Source organism: Perca fluviatilis, chromosome 5 (genome assembly GCF_010015445.1).
Source record: "Perca fluviatilis chromosome 5, GENO_Pfluv_1.0, whole genome shotgun sequence".
In the NCBI taxonomy this organism is placed as follows: Eukaryota; Metazoa; Chordata; class Actinopteri; order Perciformes; family Percidae; genus Perca; species Perca fluviatilis.
In genome coordinates this window covers 14,181,271-14,203,960 of record NC_053116.1, presented here as the reverse complement: position 1 = coordinate 14,203,960, position 22,690 = coordinate 14,181,271, and the positions used below count along the sequence as shown (strand labels likewise).

Below are 22,690 nucleotides of genomic sequence, written 5' to 3'. Positions count from 1 at the left end.
CAGGTTGTTGAGTTTGTTATGACAAGTAGAGGCCTCGGACTAAATTAGGAGCGAAGCCCTGTCTCTGTCCGGGCGAATCTGAGATGGAGAGCATGGAACTGGACCTGGACCTGGACCAGGAGCTCATGCAGAAATTTAGCTGCATGGGTACAACAGACAAAGATATCCTAATATCGGAATTCCAGAGGCTCCTTGGGTTTCAGCTAAACCCCGCCGGATGCGCCTTCTTTCTGGACATGACCAACTGGTGAGCTCGAGGACTCGTCTGGCCTGCTGTGTGGTGAATGTTATATAATAGACACTGCACACTAACTAGCTTTCTACCCACCGTACAAATATATTTAATTGGTAAATCATAGGAAGTGTTATCCTTCATTGTGCCAGAGTAATAGCGTTTACGTTAAGTATGTAAACGTGGGTACAATGACAGATAACGACGTTGTAGTAACTTAACTAGCGTTAGCTGAGTCACCGTGTCTCCGACTTTTGATTGTCTGTCAGGAACACAGTGGAGGGTAGCTTAGCGGCTGTTGTGATAAAAATGTCTAGAAGATAAATGAACTGTAGTTAACACACGAGTTTGCATGGAAGCGGGTGTGGTATTTGAATGAAAATAGCTACATTAAACTATTGTGTTACGTAAATGTTGTTCAGGCTGCTAAAGGGAGTTGTACGTAATAGGTTGGTCACCATTTGCGTGCAAAGCTACGTTGCCTACTACCAGGTAACGTTAGCAGTCACTGAACTGAACGGATAATTAGCTAAACGTTTATAACAAATTATTCACAGTCTATTAACTGCCTATTGTGTTAGACAGCCAATATGATCAAACGTTGACGTTATGTGTCATTCCTTGACGACAACCACAGCGGGGATCGATAATGTTTATTACGCAACCTTTCGACGCGTGTGTTGCTCAAAGCTCACACAGTAGCTAGTTGTGCAAGCCTGGCGAATCTTATCGTTACCTCACTGTGCCTGGACAAAATGTATTAATATGTATGTTTTACGTAGTGAGGTATACCTCAAACTGCAGTTGCATTGCATTTTTTGAGCTTTAAAATGCGACTTCCGGTGACTATTTAGAAAATGAAAAAGGTAATAGGTTAGCTAGGTACAGAAAGGTCATATTGAATTATTCCCTTAAATAAATCTTTCTGGGCTTATGCAGTATTAAGCCGATGCAGATCTATGGAAGATAACAGGGTGTCTATGGGCAGTGCGGGCTGTAGTAGTACCACGTGATGCCGTGTAATAACTCCTCTGCAACGGGCTTTCTAAAAATAAAAACTGCTGGTTTATGGATGACCAGCATGTCACGGGAAGCACCTATTCGCAATCTGTCTGGGTCTGCAGACATCTCAGTTGTTTGGCAATATGCACAGTCAAAAAACACAAACTGATGTTATACTCTGTATATATAGTAACATATCACAATCTCTTGTAGAATGAATTTCATGTTTTGTCAGGGACCCAGATTTACTCCCAAGCCCTAGTAGTAGGATTTTTGATAGATTCTTGATAGATTCTTTTTGATTTATATATATATATATATATATATATATATATATATATATATATTATTATTATTATTTTTTTTAAATTGGTATATCGTTTGTCATATGTCAGTATAGGAATCAGGTTTATTGCCAAGTAGGTTTTCACATACAAGCAATTCACCTTTGTGTTTTGGTGCATAACAATAAACAAAGTAAGAGTAAATGTGATTGTAGTTTGAATATATTTGGGTTTTAGTTGGTTGGACAAAACAAGCAGTTTGAAGAAGTCACCCTTGGCTTGAGGAAATTGTGACTGTTGTCACTGTTTCACATGATTACTTAATTTTTAGATTCTTTTTTGGGGCATAGAGATGGGGGATGACACGCAGCAAAGGGTTGCAGGTTGGACTCGACCCCGGGCCGCTGCAAAGGACGCAGCCTACATGGGGCGCACGCTCTTACTGGGTGAGCTAGAGGTCGCCCTGACATGATTACTCAATTTAAAAAATAATCAGCAGATCAATGAATAATGAAATTATCCTTAGTTGCAACCCGAGATATGATGTTATTTAATGCTTACAAATAACTCTTCTTCTATCTTGATGAAAATCTTGAAATAAACCTCAGGATATTAGTGGACGGGAGGCCAGCTAGTAAATGGGACAGGACTTCAGCCCCATATAAATGTCATATCTGTGTAAACTGCTGTTGAATCATGGGGTTTCCCCTACACAAATCACGTTATGCTCCAATATATATATTTGTACTGATCACCTGGATTTCTGCCTTCTTTTGTCGCAGGAATTTACAAGCAGCCATCGGAGCCTACTATGACTTTGAGAGTCCCAACATCAGTGCACCGTGCATGTCCTTTGTGAGCGATGTGACGATTGGTGAGGGAGAATCAGTTCCACCAGACACTCCTTTCACAAAGACCTGGAGAGTACAGAACACAGGTAAGTCTGCTGGAATAATAATAATAGATGGATCACAGAGCTGACACCAGACGTAAATGAAAAATAATAACACTGACATGTCATGCCGAGTTCAGCATAATTTTCTGTGTGTCTTCCAGGTGCAGAGTCATGGCCTCCTGGGGTTTGTCTGAAGTATGTCGGAGGAGATCAGTTTGGGCATGTAAACATGGTGATGGTGCGGTCTCTAGACCCTCAGGAAATGGCTGATGTTAGTGTGCAGATGCATAGCCCTGCGTCTCCTGGCATGTACCAGGGCCAGTGGAGAATGTGCACAGCCACCGGACTTTACTATGGAGGTGAGGAAAGAAAGACAAACGAGGTCACCTTGGGCTTTTTAAGACTTTTTATAGAGAATAATCAGCAGTTTAATAATATTAATCATGATTTGAACTGAGCTGCCGACACGCAAATATTCAGCTGAGTACTGTAGTACTTGTGTCGTTACTGAAGATAAAGTGCTAGATAATTTTGTATGCTTTTCCTTCAGTGAAAACTAGTAAAAGATTAAATGGCCATTCTATCAGCACACACACAAATTAAATTAAGAGTCATTAATTAAATTGATTTATGTCCTCCTTTAAGTTCAACGTGTAGGATGATGGATCCAACAGGAAGTCCCTCAAGACTTGCCTAGTTACAAATTAAGCAGCAGAGATACTCAATTAAAAATTATACGTGGCCTTAATGTTTCATTTAGGTGTTCATAATGATAATTCCTCACTTAACACCATCAGTCTCCTTATGGCTTTAAAAGAGAAAAGAATTGCAGACCTGGAGCACTTTGAATCTTTGAGGATACTGTGGGTCCAGCTTAATTTTATTTAATGTTATATAATATAACATAATTTATGTTTCAGAGGCTATTTGGAATATTCAGACTGGTTAATATAATCTTTTTGTACATAGTTCCCCCAGAAAAGTTGTTTCAAGGGTCTTTTTTTTTTTTTTCGACGAGGGCTCGGCTGGGGCCAGTCTCAGACTGATTCAATGCAAAATTGAGGATTTAAAAAAGTGATAAGAAAGATTCCATATGGCCCTACATTAAGTCAGTGCTAAAAGCTGACTGGAGATTTGAAAATATGACTACGTCTACGTTTCCAACCGAGCCACCCCACTGTAACTGTAGTTTAAAAAATGTCTTTAAACTACATTACAAAATAATTCCCAGTGGCTTAGGCCAGGCTTGCAATACAATGGGGGAAACCCTGGTAGTGGCTTTGTATATTATAACATCTTGTTTGTTTCTTTTGACAGATGTCATTTGGGTGATCCTGAGTGTGGAGGTTGGAGGCCTCCTTGGCGTCACACAGCAGCTTTCCTCTTTTCAAGCGGAGTTCAACACTCAGCCTCACCGCAGCCTGGAAGGAGATTACAACCCCTTCGCCTCGCCAGAAAAGAGCAAGTGCCCCAACAGCAACAATAACAGCCTCCACGATGCCAGCGGTCACAGGGTTGCAGAGGAACATTGGCAGGGAAGCCCTAACCAGCTGCAGCAAGAGCAGAATGGACTTTCACACAACTCTGTGGATATTGTAGCAAACAGTCTACAAAGCAATCTATCAGTAGTCGCTTATAACCAGGTAAGACCCATCAAAGGGCAGGGAAATTCTCCATACTAGTGAATAAATGGTTGGGGTACGTTTCTTCAAATTTCCATCATCAGTGACATAACGATCAAATGACAGAACAACTTCAAAACCTGTAAGCTTTCCATAATAAAAAAAAACAGGTTACATCTAATCTATAAATACAAAGTTAAGTGTAAGATATTTCTCAAGTTCACTGTGTGAGTTGAAAGTAACCCCCAATCATAGGTAGATAAATATCTAATCTAAGTTTCTGTTCAGCTGAAATCATCGTACTATTCAAGTAATTTCAATATACCTTTAGACAGAAAGCATTGCTCAGGGCTGCAGTATTAGATAAACTGGGTTGCTACCATATTAAAATAAAGCTCCAGAGCAGTTCATTACTCCCATTTAATATTTTAAAGTGCCCATATTATGAAAAAAACACTTTTTCTGGGATTTGGGGTGTTCTTTTGTGTCTCTGGTGCTTCCACACGCATACAAACTTTGAAAAAAATCCATCCATGCTGTTTTGAGTGAGATACGGTTTCTGAATATGTCCTGCCTTCAGTCTCCGGGTGAGCTGTTCAAAATCGGCAAGCTCGTAGCGTTAGCATGCTAATGCTAACGTTAGCATGCTAATGCTAACGTTAGCATGCTACCTACCTAACTCAATAGCAAAGCACTGCTACAACACACACAAGTTCACCATAATCTACAAAAGAACTACTTACATGTGCGCCCTCATTTAGACAAACAGCCTTTCTTTTACTGACTATGGAGCTAGCTAGCTGACATGATCTACATCTAAGCTACTGCACACGTGCGAGTGCAATCAAAGATAGTACAGAAGAAGAAGAAAAGAGGTCTCACTCTGTAGCTAAAACAGAGACCAGGTGAAAAGAGGATCTGCAGCCGTGAGAGAGAGCTGTGCAGTACAACAAAAATATGGTGTTTTTTTAAAATTAAACCATGTAAACCTATTCTGGTACAACCTTAAAATACAGTTATGAACCTGAAAATGAGCATAATATGGGCGCTTTAAACTTAGCTTTTAACAAGACTAGTCTAAAGCCACACTAGAGGTTTTGAGGCTGTACTTGGTAAACAGTGGTGATTTGAGCTAGATGCTAAAATCTGATGTTTAACCATGTCAGTTTAGCCTTTTAAGCTTACAAACATTTGCCAGTTAGCACTAAACACAAAGCACAGCTCAGGTTTTCATTTTGCAGACATTTGGTCACAAACCAAACCTGCTAGCATTGCATAAAAAAACATCTAAAAGTGTATATAAAAGGCAATGGGATTGAGACCACAAATGTAGACACTGAGGCAGAACAGGTCAAAGAAAAAGAACTTTACTAAACCAGTGTTTAAATGTATCAAGCTTACAGTCAGGCATGAGAAGGAAAACAAATCCAAAGGGGTGTGGCAGGCAGCAGGTCAAAACACAGGTAGCAGATATCAGGGGACCAGGAGAACGGGTACAGATTGCTGGAACACAGACGTGTACAACATGACAAACTGGCAAAGGTAAAGGATGAGTGAGCTGGTTACATATACTGACGGACTAATGAGATAATAAAAAGGCAGGTGTGTCAGCAGGTAAGGATGGTTTTGGAAGTTCGACGACATCTGGTGGACAGGTGGAGAATGGCAGTTCTAGAAAGTTCCTTAAAAATGCACAGGCGTGGGGAAAGTGACAAATGACGGAAGGCAGGGACAGGGAGGTGGACTGAGCAAAAAAAAAAAAACTGAGGCAGCCGTTTGAGCCCACTCACTTTTCAGATAGTGGAGTTGTACACTTAAAGGTGCCCTGCCACACAAAACCGTTTTACTTGTATTTTTTGAAATAGGTTAGGTCCATATGTGTTTGTGTTATGTCATGAATGTGAAAATGAACCACTACTTCCTCTGTCAGCTCTAGCCACTGAAAAGAAATAAGCGGAGAAATCTGGCCAATTACAAAAGCTGGTCAGTCTGACATCATATTGCCTGAGCTCATTACTATTTATGAGCTCGCCCAGTTGCGCTGGGTAAAGGATGCTGATAGCCAGATTCTCATTCGCTAGCTGTTAGCCAATCAGAGTCAAGCAGCTTAGCTCGTTGAATATTAATGAGAACTGGCAGAAATCGAGCTGAGTCTTCCTGCAGGCTTTCTATACCACGCTAGAATGGTTTGAAACAAGGTAACCAAGGCATTTTTTCCACAAAAAATGTTACAGAGTCCATGGTAGAACTTCAGACATTACCACAAAGTAATAAAATACGTGTGGCAGGGCACCTTTAAGTCTTTTTTTTGCCAAATTTCCTACATATCTTGCAGCCCTACTGTCTGTTTTTTTTTTAATCATATCTCTTCCTTACAGGGTATACAGGAGCCCTATCCTTTTGGGCAATCTTAAATCATGGGACTTATCACATTGAAGCAGCACCAAACCTCTGGAGTCTGTCACACCAATAAGTAGCTGGTCGAGAGTGTGGAGATTCAAAAACACTTTATGCAAAGTCCAGCTACACTTTGAGAAACCAGAGGCCAACGCTCCCGACGTGCAGCTCAACCAACACCCCACAACCCACTGTATGCACGTGTGAATGCTAAGTTAAAAACGAGTGCTATGAGTCTTTTGAGTGATTTGAGTCTCTCTTTTTTCTGATTTTTTTTTAGTTGTCAGAGTGCAAATGAAACAATGATGACAGGAGTGGGTATTTGTGAATTGTGTGTACATGTGTGTGTGTGTGTGTGTGTGTGTGTGTGTGTGTGTGTGTGTGTGCATTGTGCAACCTGAAAGAGAGACTTTGGAGGAAAAGCCATTTATTTTGCCAACTGATTCTCCAGTTTCTGCTAAATATGGGCATATCTGAAACAAACTATTGGATATCATTGTTTACTTTTTATCTTCATTTTTTAATATACACTTTTTTTTTAAGAGAAGGGGAACAGCCACATCCTTCAGAAATATATCTGAGGCTGATTCAACATGGCCTGTGCAGTACGGGCAATCGTTTACCTACTATTTTAAATGGGATACAAGTTTGTCCACTGGAGGGAGTCAGCCATTACATTACAAACAAGATAAGAGAAGATAAAATCAACACTGAGAAACAGAACTCTTATTTACAGTATAGCTCCTATGATTTAAGTCTTCATCATTGTACAGAAACATTTTTCTCTTAAGCTAGACTCTGGAGCCAACTATTTTATTATACGTTCTGTAGTCAAACATGATGAAGGGTTTTTTTTCTTCCCCCACACATTGCTGGTACTTTTGCATATAAACATCTATGAAATATTAAAAGAATATTAGCAGAATATTCATTATTAGTAATAATGCAGTATTACAGATTTCCTATTATCTAAAGCTAAGATTTAGTTTAGTTTTACATGCTTGAATTAAAATTAAACAACACAACAACATGATGAATGCACACTATGACATAATACATTGAATTCAAGCCATACGAACAGCAGTAAAAACATTATGACACATTATAAAAAAGAAAACATAATTGTTCTTTGTCACCCATTTTAAAGCTGTCTTGAAGCTGTCTGTTTTATCATATTAAGTTGAATGTATTTGATGAATGTAGAAAAAGATAATGTTTTTGGAAATATATTAATTTACCCAAAGATTCAACGTTGTATATTTGCATCGAACTGGCAGTTTTATGAGTGTAGTTATTGTTCTGAATACAAAAAACAATGTCTATTGTTAAAAATGATGCGTATGATGTTCCACATTAGAGTCTACAAAATGTTCTCACTAACCATCGATGAGCTTCTTAAACACATTTGAACATTTGTTTGATCATTGCAGATGCAAACTTACCTGCACCAGTGACATTACCATGAAGTGACAGACTGATGTTGTCTCGCAGAATTGTTACTGCACATTTACTTGCACTAACCAGCTGATCTATGCACTGAGTAATGCAACCTCCATCACAAGGCCCGTGTGTACCTTTCTCCTCCACAAGTACAGTTAAGTCCTGAAGGGTTTGTCAAGTCAATGTGATTTTATCTTATCATCCACAGACAGTGTATAAGACCCCCTTGTCAGGTGAACACCCTTCATTATTGAGGCACTAACTGTGAGCCCCAGGGTTATTGAGCTTTGACAGCATGACAATACCAGCCAATACTTCAACATGTCATGCGGATCTCTGTGCATTAGCTGTGCAAAAATGTTAATCATAAATGTTTCTCCCTGCCGTCAAAGGTATCCGCTGTCAACGCCAATTCATCAAGTGTATTTTGTTATTAGTGTAATATCTCTCTGAGGTTTCCACTGGCCAGATTGCAGAATGAATCAGTTGGCATTAAGACTCTTACAACAGCACATTTATGAGAGCGAGGAAGTGCAAACAGATGAACGCTTTTTTTTCCTGTGTGTTTGAAGAATGTTTGTATGATTAAATTATCACTGAAAACTGACGTTTTGGGCTTTGTGTCATGTTGTTTCTGCAGAAGCAATTTCAATTTCCAGGCGTAAAAAACCTCAATACAGTAGATCTGAAGTCATGATTTTACAGTTTTGAACACCATATTTTCACCATGTGTTTTCTTCTTTTTAACATCTACTAGTTCCAAAAAACACATGCCATCCCATGTAGTCCACTGGTTTTTTTTTTTGCCCACTGGCATGCAGCAGTTTTCCCCAATGTGCTGTCAGTCTTTATGCATTTGCACTGTATTAAGGAAATTGTGCATTTAACAGGGGCTTTGGTCAGTCTTATGGATTTACAGGGGCCTTTTAGTAATTCTAATAAAAATAATTAAAATTTTCATATTAAAAGCATGAACCAAGACACTACTGCATTATTAAATGCATTATTGACATAACGTGCTCTTGCTCAATATTGTTCTTCAAAAGACAGAGCCAGGTTTCTGCATTCAGTAGCTTCCCTCCAAACAGTGAAGCACCGCAGGACGACACACAGACTCTGTGTGTTGCTACGTTTGAATTTGCAACATGGCCAAATCAAGACCAGTGCATTGGTTTCTGGTGTCAGTGAGCAGTCAAAATACTTTCAAGATGATGAGAGCGATAAGAACAGTAACTGTAGTTCAAAAGTAAAACCTGAACGAGACCGATCGTGGCCAGTAGATGTGCCTAATGATTAAATGGTAGCCTGGAGGTTTACTGGTCAAAAGCAGCTGATCCAAGGTGCCTCACCATCTCTTAGGGTCCAGACGCAGAACCAAACTGCCTGAGGGGGCAGCACTTGCTTGACATTTGCATAGGTTGAATGTTAAAATAGCAAGGCACACGGCATGTATTAAGGTAGCACAGTAAAGTAAGATTGAATGACTGTAAAGATCCAACCGACTAAAAAAAAGCTTATGTAAGTTTTCAAACAAAAGCACCTTATGGATGAACTCTTTTTCTTTTCTTTTCTTTTTTAACTTTAACAACCCAAGCTAGAGTACAGGTTGGGAGCAGGTTGCTAAAGCTGTAATTTCTATTTCAAAGAAGGCCTTTGAAGGCGATTGATGTGAGTGCATACACATGCAGCACTTCTTTAGAATATTTCAACACGACTGCGCAAACACTACCGTTTAGTTTAATCAAACATTTACCCAGTCTCGCTTTCTCTTTTGCTCTCTTGTACTCCCTCTGTTTACCACTTACTCAAGTTTTCTGATACTAGTTTTCAAACTTTCAAGACAACTCTAACCATCCCCGGATGATTTATTGATATTTCATGGATGTTGTGCTCTAGAGCCCCTGTGTCTTTACATCACCAGCCTTTCTGGTGTAATATAAAGTCAAGCTGAGATCAAGCCTATTGAAAAAGACCCACTATCCACACAGCAAGATATTAGATCCTCTCTCCATAAGCAAGATATCTCTCTTACGGTAAATCCTGAAACATTATGACAGAAATTAGTCATTATACGTCACTTTTCATCTAATTATCTCTGTCCAATACATGTAGTCCCAAAAGGACCAGTGGTGACTGATTATAAACATGTTTGGGACTATTTTTTCACCATAGTAATTCACTTTCATCTTCCTTAATCTTGACTACAATGGAAAGCTACTATATGATATATATATATATATAAAACAGTGTGCTGATCCTCTAACAGTGGAACAACTTGACAGTCAGTCTTAGTTGAGTGTTTAACTGCAGTGAGTTTCCCAGTTCTTCATGTATACATTTCTACTGGGCCTGAGCTGTAGATTTATCCCAAAGTAATAATGCATTATTCCTCACCTTCCACACAGAATGGTGAACTTTTTCTACTTGGATCGGATTAGATAAGATAAAGTTGGAGTCAATAGTTTTGTATGTTCAAAAAGTTTGAATATTATCATTAAAAACTGCCATTCTTGAAATGCTAGTAAAAAAAGCGGCCCTCACTCACAGATTCTCCCCAGGCTGTTAAACTCAACAGCATTGTTTACTGAAGGAACTCTCTGTGAATACTGCAATACTGCCCCAAGTCATTATTAAGTAGGCACTTGGAGCAACCTCCCTCATTGGGACACACCCTTTCTTTCAGAATTGATATGTCACGAAGGCACTGTGTCCCGAATAAGTCAAACTATTGCTGCTTGGACCAGGAGTCAAACAAGGTGTGTCGATAGTTGGAGTGGACAGAAGTGATCCAGCTGTGAGAGACACATACAGCACATCCTCGCCTGAAGGCAAAACAGATGACTTTAGTCCACACTTAGACAGAGGAACAGTGGAAACTCTATACTGAATCCAACACTGACAAGGTAAGACAGCAGCTCACAATAAGACTCAAAAATAACTAATAATACGAGGCTATTTCTGCTACCGAACTACTATTATTACTACCACATGATAGTACCTGCTACTAACACTGCTACCACTTGGATTATCAGCAGTGGAGGAAGTATTCACATACTGTGGGGAACTGTAAAGTGCCCTTTCCTAAATCCTAATTTGGACAGAAAGGGGATCAAAATGTGGAACCCACAGAGCTTAAAATGGATCATGACTGGAATCATTTTAAACTTCAGTTGAAACAGTTTTTAAAGTGGGAACAGTCATGCAATCATGAATGAATCTAGCGCTTGTAATTGAGTTGTATCGTGATGTTATTGTATGATTGTTTGTAAATAGTTTGTGTCTTTTTTTAAATGTATTTTACTGTTGCGTTTTGTGTATTCTGAAAGGCCCATCTAGGCACAGGAATTGAAATCTCCCTAGGTCCCTGAATTATGTCCATATACAAATAAACATTCAATAAAAGAAATACCTTTTCTTTTTTTTTACAGCAGACATTTTGACATGTCACAATAATCAAAGCACAAGTGTAAATAATAAAATCAATTATGGCTGACTTCCATTTCGCTGCTTTCAGGGTCCTCATGTTGTGCATGCTGGCTCCCGGTCACACTGTCATGGTTTACTGGGACATTCCAGTTTTCGCCATTTTATACAATTGGGTTGTTAAGTCTAGAACAGAGATCTTCAACAGGGGGTCCGGGACCCCTAGGGGGGGGGGTCCTCAGAGTTACTGCAGGGAGGGTCACAAAACTATTGTTCATTTTTGAAACGTTTTTTCAAAAATGAAAACATCTTTACATGAATCCAACATATCATTAGCAATTATAAATATGCCTATTAGTGAAAAAAAAAAAAAACATTATTGATAGGCTTAGTGACTACCTTAGTGACTACCTTAGTGACTACCTTACCTGTAGGCTTACTGGCCTACAGGTAAGGTAGTCACTAAGGTAGCCATCCACAGATACAGTTCATCCTAAGGATTCACATTGCCACATGAATGTTTAACATTAAAACATGATTTATGAAATCATGCCAACAATTATTATTTTAATAGCTTAGCATTCTATTCACCAAAAAAGGTATGTATATGAAAGGCTATAGTCTGCCCAACATGTTATTGTAGGCCCAGTTTAATATGCAACTTAATTTTGTACAATATATGTAGTACGGAGTCCTTGTTCCATCTCTCTTTTAGTTAAGGGGTAATGGCTTAAAAAAACGTTGAAGACCCCTGGTCTAGAAGATTGGCTCATATTTTATCATATGATTACATGTTTGTTATAATTATGTATTATTTTGTATATCTATTATTATTTTATTTTTTATTTTTTCAAATCTCACAGTAGTATGCAAAGTAAGCGGTAACTCTAGTAACTATTAATTATTGTCACTATAGTAACTCTAAAATTAAATATCAATGAGCATAACATGAAAATACAAGTACAATGCTTAAGACATTTTTAGTTACTTTTTCACCCTTATCTTTACTGCAATCACTTCTTCTATTATTATTACTACCCTACTTTTATGTGCACTGCAGACGGTGCTACTGATGTTATACCGGTAATGTATTAATGTATTTCTGCTCCCACTATTTCCTCTACAGTTATTATGACTATAGCTGACTATTCTGCCACCAGACCTACTACTATTACTTCCATTACCAGCGCTAGGGCTCCAACTTTTTTATAATGATGTCTAAACCACTGAAAGCATCAACCATTATTTAAAGTGATGTATTACAAATTGGGATGCAGACAATAATCATTTTCCCCCCAGGTAATTTGTGCATATTGATAATGAGATAAATGACAGTAATCATGCTGTTGTAAGAGAACAAAAAGGTAAAGCTGATTCAGTGAGTCAATGTTTTGCATGAAGATACAAGCTCAATTGTGTAACGTTATACTTTTTACCAATTTAAATGACTTGCTCTCTCGCTCTCTTTTAAACTGTCACCCTTTAAGTTGTAACAAAAACACACATACAGGCACACATAGGGCTCATACAGAGGCAGCCACATGTAGACATTTTGCTGAACAGACACAGAACAGCTCATAAAGGTGTGTTGTCAAACACCCTTTGTCCAAAGAACAGTGGAATGCAGCCATGAATGACCAAAACCTTTCATATCGCCTCTCATATCAGTTTGGCAGCTATCTAATGAGGTGTAAAACACAGCTCCAAATATAAGTCTACAAATAATAGAGAGAGAGGGGGAGAGAGAGAGAGAGAGAGAGAGAGAGAGATTCCTAATATTGTGTTAATGTTCATATTAGTGTTTAGTGTTCATTGTGTTCTGTCCGAATATTTGGACCAATTGTATTTGGATGCTTTGGCAACATTGTTATAGAAACTTCCATGACAATAAAGGCCCTTTTAATTGAATTAAGAGAGAGAGAGAGAGAAAGAGAGAGAGAGAGAGAAAAAGAGATAGAGAAAGAAAGATAGATAGAGAGAGAGAGAGAGCAATAATCTAGAAGAGCAAGTTTGTTTTACCACTGCTAAACATTTAAACTGTCAATACCTGCAGGCGAAGAAATAATAGTAGAGACAAGTGGCCAGATATCTAAGCCATGCTCCTTGTTCACACAGACACAGAAGTTTTTTTTTTTCTTTTACAAGTATTCCTCTATTTTTGTTACATTTGTGGTGATCCTGTATTGGTAATCTTACATTATTGTACACAATGAATTACAACTCTGAAGACCTTTCTGGTTAATCTGGAGATAAAAAAATGTTAGCTATAGACAATATTGAACAGCTATTGATGTCATTACTGTGATCTCGGCCTCCTCTTTTGTCCTGCAATCACACTCAAATAACTTTATTTGTTACGTATAACTCTCTTTTGTTAACAAAGCTCCACGTGCCATTGTTTTAGACTGAGGACCAGTCACCAGATCAATCACTCTGTCAGTGCAGCACTTCACTGTCAATATTTACCAAAAGGTAGCCTGTGAATAACATTTAGCATAATGATCATAATCAGTGTGAACAGACGCTGATACTGTGGATGCATTTTAGTTTTTTGTAATGTCCCATGTATTCTGCTGAGAGGAGCAGTGGATCAAAGGAGGCGAAACTGACAAAAGCATTATGTATTCAGTAGATACAAAATGATATCACTTGAAATTGAAACAGGTGTATCATTTTATCAAATCAAATACTGGCATATATACAGCACCACTCCCAGCCTGGTGAGCTGTTCTCTTACTCATACCATGATGAATACGCTCCAGCTACTTATCCTTTATCCACATATTATATGTGTCCCACCCTTTATGCTCTATTCTATCAAGCTTTTATTTTGCAATTAATTACATGGTATTTCTAAAAGGCACTGGGTGTCACATTGGGATAGTAACACCTAATTTCCCATAATCACGTGCATTTTGGAATTACAGTCAAAATGACACATTTACTTATGGTTGGAGTTTCAAACAATGCTTCGATCTCCCTTTCTTTATCTGCATGTAAAGGTGGAGTAGATAACTTTCTGATATTGTTGAATGATGTTGAAAATTGTGCAAGGTATGAGGTCAGAATTTCATACAGGATGAACCTATTGGACCTGGATGTTTCCAAACAGAAATTCATGAGGAAATCTGAAATTAATGCTGGATTAAAAAACTGAATTTTTGAATAACAAAAATAAAAAAACAAGCAATTGCGTCGATGAATTTAACCATCACAATTGCTCCAGTTTGCAAAGCTGGAATGACAGATCCCTTATTTTAACGTCCCAGCAAAGTAAATACCATGGAATGAATGTCAAGTTTACTTTAGGATCGCTACTGTTTCAATATTGAGCATTTGGGTATGGTAGCATCAATGCAACTCTGTTACGCTGTTGTTGAAAATGTCAGGCAGGGAGCAAATTTGTTATGATGCCAAAGAAAAGGAGAAAAAAAAGTGCTTTCTTCTTCCAGTGTTAAACAAACATGAGCATGGGGAGTCCAGGCTGTGAACACACGGGCTGCACTGCACCTCTACACTCACCTCTCTACATCAGCCACACCCCCACTGACACGATGGCCTGGCTGGACGAGGCGGACGACATCAAACCCCCTCGCAGCTTGTTGGGGCTGCCTGAGCTCAGCTGGCCGGGGGTCTACCTCCCCTGCTACGACAGATTAGCCCTAGAGGAGAGCCCCTGGGTGCTGAGGATGACAGAGGCCCCAGCTCCAGCTGCTCCTCCCTCCAGCACTCCGGAGCCAAACCAAGCCAAGCCCAGCCAACCCCAGGACCCCCCCTCTGGGACGGAGGGTCAGGTGGAGGAGCGCTGTCTGGAGCAGGTCCAGACCATGGTGGTGGGAGAGGTGCTGAAGGATGTCGACACAGCTTGCAAACTGCTGAACATTGCACCAGGTAGGACACAACTGGTTAATGTCTTATTATTATTATTATTATTATTATTATTATTATTATCAACGAGAGACATTTGAATAGACAAACCTGCTGAAGAGAGTGTTGGCAGACATTGTAGTCTAATAAAATGAACGTTCAAAAGCCATCATTTGTTTGTTTGCTCTCACATCAACATCCAGAGTGACACAGCTGTTGAGCATTCATAGCCTGAGCTAAGGCCCGGCCCACCTTGTGCAAACTTGTCTGTGGACAGACGATCATCTTCAGTCTTCATCTGGAACCTTAAAATCATACAGTTTGTGTGATTATATGCTTTTGATACGCTTTGTGCTTCTTACATAACAGAAAGTGTGAAACATATTCATGGGGGCTCATAATTTGAAATTGCATTCAATTTGAAAGACTAAGCCAGCAATTTAGTGTTGTTCCTATATTATTGCAAAAGAGAGTTTGTGTGTTCGTGTTTTCTTTTCTTTTTAAAGGTCAGAATTAAAGCAGCAGATGCTGAAATATCTTTTAGTCAAGCTGGTCTGGTATGTGACTACAAATTTCAAACTCTACATCCCCAATTTGTAATACAGACTTTATAGTGTAGGTTGTGAGCCTAAATGTTTCCTCAGGCTGTTTAGTACCCTGGGACTGTTAGACTGGCTTTTTTACAAGTAATAAAAAGTCATGTTGTCGTTTAAAATGACAAAACCCTAACTTGAATCTTTAAACCACAGTTTTAGGTTTTGTTTTTGTGTTGCGGTTTGGTTAATTGATCTTTACAAAATTCCTCATATTGCATATAATTTAACCTTTGGTTCAGTTGAATGACAGTTTCACATTTTTCTCAAATTGTCAAATGCTTTTTTTCTTCTTGTTATTGGTCTATTCAATGGACCAATAATATAAAAGTGCAATAAGCCTACAAAATGTTTGTAGTAACCGTCATGAATCATTTTAGAATGACTGTTGAAGTTAGTAAAGATATATATATATATATATATATATATTATCGTATGAATAGTTCATACGTGACACATTTAAAAAAAAAAATAATGGCCAAAATTGAAGCAACAGAGGTGGAGATATCTGGATTTCTACTCCTTAGTATGGGTCGAACTGTAGATTCTGTTAGTGACCTATTGAACTGATGGTGTGATGTTTTCATTGGTGAAAATAATGTCATTATCTAAGGTCTGAACATGTGGGGAGCTGTGTGAAATAAAATGCCTCTCTGTGTTTACCTCTTCAGACCCCTTGGACTGGAGCTGTGTGCACGTTCAGAAGTGGCTCCTCTGGACCGAGCACCTGCACAAGCTGCCGCAGGTCAGCATGATGTTTCAGGAGCTGAGCGGGAAGGATCTGTGCTCCATGACAGAAGCAGACTTCAGACAACGCTCCTCACAGTTTGGAGACATGCTGTATGCTCATCTGGACATCTGGAGATCTGGTAAGAACAACAGGGACACAGGGAAATGAGCCTACATCAGCTCTGCTGTTATGCAAATTAGGAAAGGCTGATTGTGAAGCAAATGCAGTGTGACTAAGAGCACATTTAAGAATGTGTGTGTAAACTGCTACATGATTGGGTCTCTTTTTTTTTTTGTCTGTTCCTTAAGCTGCAGCAATGAAGGAGCGCTGCCCACCAGAGGACAGCAAATCTGGTAAGTTCTTGTTTTTAAACTAGATTTCAATGCAACTAACTAAGACAATGGTTTGAAGAAGTGACATCTGGTTTCTGTAAATCTCTCCTACGTCAGTAGCTGATGATAATTCCTGGCCAGATGTGATGCGTAACTACCCCAGCCAGCCCATCCACCTGTGGCAGTTCCTCCGAGACCTGCTCCTCAAGCCTCACAACTACAGCCGCTGCATCCGCTGGCTCAACAAAGAGAAAGGTAGGGCGATACCACATTATACTCTCTTATAAACAATATATTAAATGTTTATATACTGATTATAAACACTAAATATGGGGACTTTAAAGTTACTTTAAAAATAGTAGTACAGTTGGGAAAATATGCTTTGTTTTCTTGTCAAGAGTTAGATGAGAAGCTCAATACCTCTCTCCACTAGTTGACACATGATGTAAATCTATCTTCCTCCTCGATGCAAGTCACTGCAAGAAATAGTTCGGCACATAACCCCTTGTAGGAACTTTGTTTTTTTAATATACTTTGGATAGAGCCAGGCTAGCTGCTTCCCTATTTCCACTCTTTGTGCTAAGCTAAGTTAACTTCCTCTTGGCTGTAGCATCATATTTAGCATATACACATGAGAGTGGTATGGACATTTTTCACAGCAGACATGTTGACTTATCATAATAGGAAAAGCACAGCTGAAATTGATAACCATAACAATGGCTCAATTCCATTAAGTGTCCCAGTAAGCTGTTTCAGTGAGTCAGCATGCACAATACCAGGGCCTCTCCTAAGTGGAATGTAGCCATCATTAATGGTTTTGAACACACCTGTGCTTTTCCTACTAACATGTCTGCCGTGAAAAAGGTCTATTGGTCTTCTCATCAAACTCTCTGCAAGAAAACTAAAAAAGCACATATCCCAAAATGCAGACTCCCTTGTTCACTTCAAAATCCAAACAGATTACATTTACTTTCTTCTGTCCAAAGGGATTTTCAAAATAGAAGACTCAGCTCTCGTGGCCAGGCTATGGGGCATGAGGAAGAACCGCCCGGCTATGAACTATGACAAACTGAGTCGCTCCATACGACAGTACTACAAGAAAGGCATCATTCGAAAGCCTGATGTATCACGCAGACTGGTCTACCAGTTCGTCAACCCCGTTTGATAAAGAGGCTCGGCTGATCCGAAAGAGAATGAGCTGAGGAGTAACCAAAGATATGCTGGACATACAGTAGGAGTAACATGAACTCTGAAGCTCGTTCATTCATTGTACTTGATGTTTCTTTTCAATTGTAAAGACTGCCTACTGAACTATGCACTCCTGCCTATCATAACATCGCTCTACTTTATTATTCTTAATAGTGATTTTATTTTGTCTTTATCACTCGTTTGAAATGTATTTTTTTGGTGTGATGTTTGGTTTCTAAAAAGGACACACATTTCTTCAAACTATGGAACATTTCAAAGAAATAATGCTTATTTGCTTTCTTGCAGAGTTAGATGAGGAGATTGATACCACTCTCATATCCGTACAGTACATATGTAGCTGGAGCCAGCAGTTGGTTAGCTTAGCTTAGCTTGAAGACTGGAAACAGCTGCCGGTATACTGAATATTGTTTCTGTGGGGAGCTTTAGGGGTGCTGGTATGTGAGTTTTGATACCTTTGGAGTGAGCAAGGCTAGCTGTTTCCACTCTTTGTGCTAAGCTAAGCTAACCAGCGGTTGGCTCAAGCTACACATTTAACATACAGCACATGTGAGTGGTAACAATCTTCTCATCTAAGTCTTGGCGAGAAGCAAACGCCTATTTCCCCCAAAATTTCAAACCAGTCCTTTTAATTTTTCTTTTTTTAATCCTTTTTAAGTGTCAGAATATTTAGAAGTTGCAGAGCAATGCCAAAGTAAGTTAATATTTTATTGAACCAGCCTTGATGGATAATCTTTTTTACATTTCTATCTTTGGGATTATGTTCAGGATCCAGAATAAAGCAATATGTGACCAAATGTGTTGTCTCCCTTTAAAGTGAAAACAAGGAATAGTATAATACATCACGTGCAGTCCATACAAAAAAACACACGGACACTAACTTTTTCAACAAACTTGTTTGCCCTTTCAAACCAATATCGCAATATTGACACCATCACAACAAATTTGAGTCTAGTTTTTCATCACTATCGTCATTATCTGTGATCATAATCATCTTTATGCATATTTAAATGAACTTCTTGTTACATCAAGATGAACAGGCACTACACCAGTTAGGAGATAAAAGTACATCACTAACTATGAACATACATCTTCTAGACCGCTAATATAGGGTTTCCACAACATGAGCTGCTGTCCCCTGTGTGCATAAGGAAAAGATCATCAACATAAAAAAGCATTTACATGTACACCTTTTTACTGCCTCAACATGGTCAGGTCTCATTTCTCAACTCAACACAGTTGTACAGTTACAATAGAATATAATCTTTAAATTACATCATCATATACAAATCTGACAGCGTGGGATAACGTCACGCTTTTATGATACACTGACAATTCCATTGCAATGAAATTCATACGATATGGTACCTATTACTTAATATGTTTTCCATTGCTGTTATTTTTATGAATCACATTTACATGTATAACACTACATTTTGTCTTAATAGTCAATCACTTGCATTTTTTTTTTGTTTTTTTTTTACATTTCTTTTTCTGTTACATTTACACAACTCATACACACTGGATGATGAAGAGGTTTTTCCCCAAAATGTTAACCTGGTTATGTGGATTATGTGTTTGAACCTGCGTGTTGTGTATAGTGTGTGTTTAATGCATGTGTGTTTGTATGCATGCGTGTGTATGCGTGCGTGCGTGCGTATATGTGTGTGTGTGTGTGTGTGTGTGCATACGCACATCAAGGATGTTGGACAGTTTTAATGATAGGAGTCCTTTTTGCTATGCTGGACAGCTTTACTCTAAGACACAACTTGTGAGCTGGTGATGTGTTCCTTCTCACGTGTGAGACCCAAACCTGTCACATCCTGTCCCAGACACAGAGCTAAACACATCTGACTGCTGTTGGTCCAGTGAAATTTTAAAACTTCAGGACAACTACGTTATATATATAAAAAGTATCTCTCCCATCTAATCAGAGATTTAGGTGCAACTTAGAGCAAGATAACTCACTAATCAACATCTGATAAATGCAATTTCTGCTATAAATGTAATTCCTATGGAGCAAGTTAAAGACTTTAAAAATAACCAGGTAATGCACTGTGTAAGAGTCAGCTTACATGCAGTGCAGTACTGGTGACAAATGTATTCCCTGTGTCATTGTGCGGTGTTTTGCAGACAAATGCAGTTTGGGTGGATTGGGAAGCAGCTACAAGATGATCCTCACTGAAGCTGTTTGTTATTGCATGGAGAGAAAATGGATAGTTGATGGTATTGGGTCATTCTTTGGCTCAGCAGGGAAAACGGGCCGTATAACTAGTGCTTTTTGCTAGACAGGGCTTTAAGTGACAGTGGAGAACCATGTTTAGACAATATGCCCTCTTTCAAGCCTAAACAGTGGTACATTCACGTCCTGTTGAAGAGGCTTCGATCTTCAGACAACCCTCTGTAGCACAGTAACGCATCAACATGCCTCCAATGGCCCCTCGCTCTGGAAGAAAAGTGACTGGCACAGGTATAGTAAGATGACTTGATCCAGCTTCGCTCTGAGGGAATGTATTACTCGTGTTTCTTGTTAGCAGTAGCGGATTAAAATGACACCTGAATTACTGAACCAAGAATGAAAGCTTCTGCAGAGACAGTGTATCCTTTTCCTTGGATTGCATGGAGATGATACTGTCAACGGGTTTGTGATGCTAAGAAAAGAAACATGTCAAAAACAAAACAAAGACAACATAAAATCACTTCATCAGCAAGCTTCCTTTCATGAAAACAGAAGCATGTCCGGAAGAATGTGATGCTAAAAAGTGAACTCTGCATTTGCAGTTGATGTGTTGCATCAAGTTGTAGCCTCAACGAGGCTGCAGGATTCAGGGAATGCACGTTTTTTTTGTTTTTTTTTTGCATAGCACATGCTGCTATGCAAGTTCAGAAACAGTTAAATCACACATAGCACTACACACACTGGAAAAGAGGTCGGACCAAATCACAAAAGAAAAACAAAAAAAAACAAGAAAAAAAAAAAAATAGAGGATACTGTTTGTGGTACTTTTAACACTACACAGCATTCCAGATGTAAGAATGATGACTGACCACACACAGCATTAAAAATGCTACACAAAGATGGCATTACACTGTATATACACAATGCAGGTTAGAGAAGCTCGTCTTGGTCGAATGGGTATAACTGTTTCTATTATCTTCCCATTCTCACATAAGAACAGACTGCAGTGCACTGCAAGTTTAAATAAGCTGCATTATACATTAAATACAGCTACACAGAGAAGCAATGTGTTCCTGCACTGTCTGTCTTGATGTTATAGTTGAGTGTGTATATACTGGAACAACTGCTGCTCTTGTTTTTAAATGTGTAGGTCCACCCACCACAAATGCTGGATAAAATATATTATACTGATATAATGTCTTTTAGGTTACTAAGTTTTTATCAAGACTGCTTGGCGCATCTGTTGGGCAAGGGATGTGTTGCTCTTAAGTCTCTGGCTATGTGCGGTGCAATTGGACGGGACAGTTCGAGCTGCCTCCAATGGCGTGTCCATGTCCAATAGCGGGACTAGATTGGCTCGACGTAATTGGCCGGGTAAAGTCCCTCTCGGCCGCTGTCCAAGCGACCTCTACACCAGCCTTGCTCATCTTCGTCCTCAGTCTTGGTCAGTTCATCACCTGTGAAGGAGACACCACTCCTTAATCAACACGCAGTTCTGTGTCAAATAGTCAATGTAAATCTAAAATATGAGATATGTGTAAATGCCGCTCCATACTGTCTGTTGTTGTTCTGTATCGTAGCCAGTATTTTAGAAGTCAACTTCTCCCCCACTCCCAGTACAATTTGACCAGGCAACAAAAATGTATATATATTATTTAAGATTTGGATTTTTCATATTTTATCTACACACTTCAAGATATTGTTTGACATTTTGGGAGCGTTAGATGAGTACAGTGAATATTACAATAACGTCAGTAACCTGTTAGCTTAGCTTACAACAAAGAGTGGAAACAGAAGAAACAGCTAAGCACCTAGCAGCAGCACCTTTAAAGCTCACTAATTTACAAATAAACATGTTTCATGAATAGTTTGCCATGTAACCCCATCAAAGAACAGCTTGTTTATTTTTCTAAATGGTCTAAATGTTGTTTCAAAGCCTTCTTCACACTGCTAAGAATAAAACTGTGGCAGGAAAATCAAAACATTGTTTTTGTTCTTATTGGCTTAAAAGTATCCAAAAAACGTTTTGGGCATCTCTGCCTTTATTGGATAAGAAAGCTGAAATATGAAAGGGGAGAGAGAGGGGGGAAGACATGCAGGAAAACCGTCACAGGTCAGACTCAAACCCTGGACCTTCTGCGTCGAGGAATAAACCTCTGCTTATGTGTGCCCGCTCTACCAACTGAGCTAACCTGCCACACCAGCCCAGCTTTTTTTCTCCAAATCTAATGAATTTAAATTAAACAACTCTGATTAGGCGAGGCCAACCAAATTTCACCCAACAATAAAGGCAAAGTAGATGAAAGGTACCCGGTGAAGCTTTTGGCCCCTAGTGGCCCTATGAAACTATGTTTTTATGAGTGGGCTACCGGTTTTGTTTGTTCACAACAGTTTATGTGACCAACACACACATGCACAAGTACAAGCACATGTGTGACAATTAAATTAACAACATTTCCTGCCAATGGTTTAATACTATTTCACTGAT

The 22,690-nt window shown here is 39.0% G+C and overlaps 3 protein-coding genes across 5 annotated transcripts in view; 2 read left to right on the top strand and 1 right to left on the bottom strand.

Annotated features, from left to right (window-relative positions):
- On the top strand, positions 1-8,479 carry LOC120559681 (protein ILRUN-like). 2 transcript variants are annotated; one of them, XM_039801596.1, is made up of 5 exons: positions 1-247; positions 2,301-2,455; positions 2,575-2,772; positions 3,731-4,056; positions 6,414-8,479. In XM_039801596.1, exons 1-5 carry the CDS (start codon positions 84-86, stop codon positions 6,447-6,449), a joined length of 879 nt encoding a protein of 292 aa, XP_039657530.1. In that variant the 5' UTR covers positions 1-83; the 3' UTR covers positions 6,450-8,479. The 2 variants fall into 2 exon arrangements, with proteins under 2 accessions (XP_039657530.1, XP_039657529.1); XM_039801595.1 differs by lacking the exon at positions 6,414-8,479 and having other exon boundaries at positions 3,731-4,502.
- A 2,145-nt stretch (positions 8,480-10,624) lies between these two features.
- LOC120558709 (SAM pointed domain-containing Ets transcription factor-like) lies at positions 10,625-18,652 on the top strand. The gene is made up of 6 exons (XM_039799869.1): positions 10,625-10,775; positions 14,748-15,186; positions 16,427-16,624; positions 16,794-16,838; positions 16,935-17,072; positions 17,804-18,652. The coding sequence occupies exons 2-6, from the start codon at positions 14,760-14,762 to the stop codon at positions 17,980-17,982; spliced, it is 987 nt and encodes a 328-aa protein (XP_039655803.1). The 5' UTR covers positions 10,625-10,775; positions 14,748-14,759; the 3' UTR covers positions 17,983-18,652.
- Positions 18,653-18,820: 168 nt separating this feature from the next.
- Positions 18,821-22,690, bottom strand: part of LOC120558708 (protein kinase C and casein kinase substrate in neurons protein 1-like) — a 39,914-nt gene continuing 36,044 nt past the window's right edge. For both annotated transcript variants that reach the window (XM_039799867.1, XM_039799868.1), the window contains one exon: positions 18,821-21,659. In XM_039799867.1, the coding sequence (XP_039655801.1) occupies positions 21,550-21,659 (110 nt within the window). In that variant the 3' untranslated portion in view covers positions 18,821-21,549. The remainder of the gene's footprint in view (positions 21,660-22,690) is intronic.